General features: G+C 41.1%; 1 protein-coding gene across 1 annotated transcript; it reads left to right on the top strand.

Annotated features, from left to right (window-relative positions):
• Nucleotides 1-236: 236 nt before the first annotated feature.
• LOC116509510 (60S ribosomal protein L35a-like) lies at nt 237-669 on the top strand. Its single transcript, XM_032218661.1, is given in 2 exon segments — nt 237-482; nt 484-669. Coding segments are annotated over 2 exon segments (333 nt in total). The 5' UTR covers nt 237-305; the 3' UTR covers nt 640-669.
• Nucleotides 670-2963: the final 2294 nt, after the last annotated feature.

Below are 2963 nucleotides of genomic sequence, written 5' to 3' on the forward strand. Positions count from 1 at the left end.
ACCAGATCTAAGCACCCCACAGGCCGGATCCGGCACCTGGACTAGAGCTAACTTTTACTCCACCCACCCACCCCCTCCTATTTGTGGTGACTTCCATCATTATCTCTACCAGAACGAAAATCTAACCTGGAGAGAATTTTTTTGAAGTGTTTCATTTAATATATTATCCTGCTCTTACTTACAAGAAGCCCCATGCTTTTTGAATCTTATTGAAATTAGTTTGCATTGCTTTTCTTTCTCGCCGCCGCCATTTTGGGCCGCTGCTTGCAGAGGCCTGTTGGAAACGGGACTTCTAAGGCAACAAAATGACGGGCAGGTTGTGGTGCAAGGCCACTTTTGCTGGCTACAAGCGAGGCCTCCGAAACCAGAGGGAGCACACTGCCCTGCTGAAAGTGGAAGGCGTCTACTCCTGCAATGAGACCGAATTCTACTTGGGCAAAAAATGCGCCTACGTCTACAAAGCCAAAAACAGCACGGTGACTCCCGGGGGGGAAGCCCAATCGGACCAGAGTCATCTGGGGGAAGGTGACCCGTGCCCACGGGAACAGCGGCATGGTGCGAGCCAAATTCCACTCCAACTTGCCCGCCAAAGCCATTGGACACCGGATCCGAGTGATGCTGTATCCATCCAGGGTCTAAATGTATGCTGCAAATAAAATTGAAAGTATATTTTAAAAAAAAAAAGAAAAAAAGAAATTAGTTTGCATTCAGCTTTCTTTTGGGCTGCCCCCTTGTGGTACTTCCTTGAGTCCCCACTCGCTAATCTGTGAGCCAAATGTTCTTTCTTTCCCCCCACTCTCTGCCGATCAAGGATACAAAAGTGCATTATGTATCTATCACCATGCTGGCAACCACTAGGTCTGCATGTTAAAAATGTATATAATTTGAATGAAGCCATTTTATGAGAGGTTTTTAAAAGTGCAAAGCCATTACCGTGCTTCTTCTATTGAAGCTTTTAAAATTACACATAAGCTAAGCATTTTCGCTTTTGATTTGGAAACAAAAAAACTTCTGAGATTGCCTGAAATGAGTTTCTTCTCCCACGGGATTTGTCTTTATTAGCAGCTTAAGTGTATATTTAGTCTTGTCAAATGTAAAATCCTTTAAAAAAAAAAAAAAAAAAAAAATTAGCACGGGATAAAAATTTCTCCTTTTTTGTTTTTACAAGGAGCTCTTTCATGATACAAATACTAACAATGGTCCTTTTGGCTGGTTGATATAGATTTGCTGACACTTTTTTTAGTGAAGAGAGAAAAAGAGAGAGAAGGAAACATATGTGCATATCTATTAGGCATTCAAAGCTATTTTGTAAGAAACATGTAACTGACAGGTAATGTGAAGCAATATTAAAAATGATTAAAAGGTGATATACGTTGCACTATATATATTGTGAAGACATACTGCAGAAGATAAAAACATCTCACGTAGTGCAATATAACGGAGGGTGCAGCTGTGCTGTTGTTATTGTTCTTCAGATAGATTATTTGTACTAGTTTTATCTTTTAAAAGAAATCAATGGAAAGGTTCTTCATTTTATTACTTATTAATTTTCAAATCCATTCATGAAAAATCAACGTTGACTGCTCAACTGTTATACCCATACACTGAAAGTTGCATATTTGTGCACTTTTGGATGTTAGGACAATTGAGTAAGAGTTCCCCTAGGTTCCTGGAAATTATCCCACTAAAGGCTGCTAAGCAGATTGCTAAAAGGTGGCCATGATTCATGCAACACATGCAGATAATCTTTTTCACACCATGCTATTCTTCACTAAAAAGAAAAGCTGAGCATCCTAAATGACAAACCAGTAGCAAAACCAGCTTCCTGAATTCTCAGTCTAAGATGCTTTCCTGTTATCTTCTTCCCGAAGGATGTTTGAGTTTGAGTTTGAGTTTGAGTTTATTATTATTTATAGGCCGCCCTTTTCCCTGAGGGGACTCAGGGCGGCTTACAATTTATAGGGAAGGGGATACAAGACAATAAAACAATAAACATAAAACAGTGCAAGTAAGAATAAAACACAACATTCATCATTCGGGTGGGGGCAGATTACAATCTTTATCCCCAGGCCTGATGGGATAGCCAGGTCTTGAGGGCTGTGCGGAAGGTCTGGAGGGTGGTGAGGGTACGAATCTCCATGGGGAGATCGTTCCAGAGGGTCGGAGCTACTACTGAAAAGGCTCTCCTCCGCGTAGTTGCCAGTCGACACTGACTGGCAGATGGAACTCGGAGGAGGCCTAATCTGTGTGATGTGTACTTCACAAGGATGGACACAGGTTTGATTCGGTACTTGAGATTTAGAATGCAGAAAATAGGGACCACACTTATGTGATTATTTCTTCATAAAGCATTGGTGCGTCAATTAAAATCCAATTTAAATAAATAACTGAATATTTTTTTCTGAGTCCATATAAAAATGTACCTTGATAGAGATGTGTTGTGACTCAGCAGATGTCTGCTGTGAATCTTTTCGGGATACAAGATTCATTATGCAGCTGGGGCTTGTTAGAGGCAAGTTTGGAGATAAAAGGATGGATGCTGCCACGCCCTAGTCGCAGGAGTCAACGTTCCTTCATGCGTTCCTTGATCCTTGATCGTGGTTTCTTTGCTGTACACTTGGAAAAGTGGTTGACTTCTGTAACCCTGATTTGTAGAGACTTTGGAAGAAGGGCTTTGCTTTCGTTTGATTCACCGTGTATTGAAGTAAGAAAGATTTGTGTTTCAGTCCGTTATCTTCTGGCAGAGACTTTAATTAGTTTATTTTTGGGCTCGAAGCCAGTTTGAACTGAGAACTGATAAAGAGAAGTCCCTTTCATTTTGTTTGCCTGTCTTTTGTTAAGAGCCGTGAAGGGGGGACAGAACAGAGATGTAATTTGGATGTCACTCCAGGTCTTTCTCTCTTCCATTATTCTGCTTAGATTTTGTACTGAAACTGGAATCGGCGCGCATGCGTGCTGGAAAC

This window comes from Thamnophis elegans, chromosome 5 (genome assembly GCF_009769535.1).
Source record: "Thamnophis elegans isolate rThaEle1 chromosome 5, rThaEle1.pri, whole genome shotgun sequence".
Classification (NCBI taxonomy): Eukaryota; Metazoa; Chordata; class Lepidosauria; order Squamata; family Colubridae; genus Thamnophis; species Thamnophis elegans.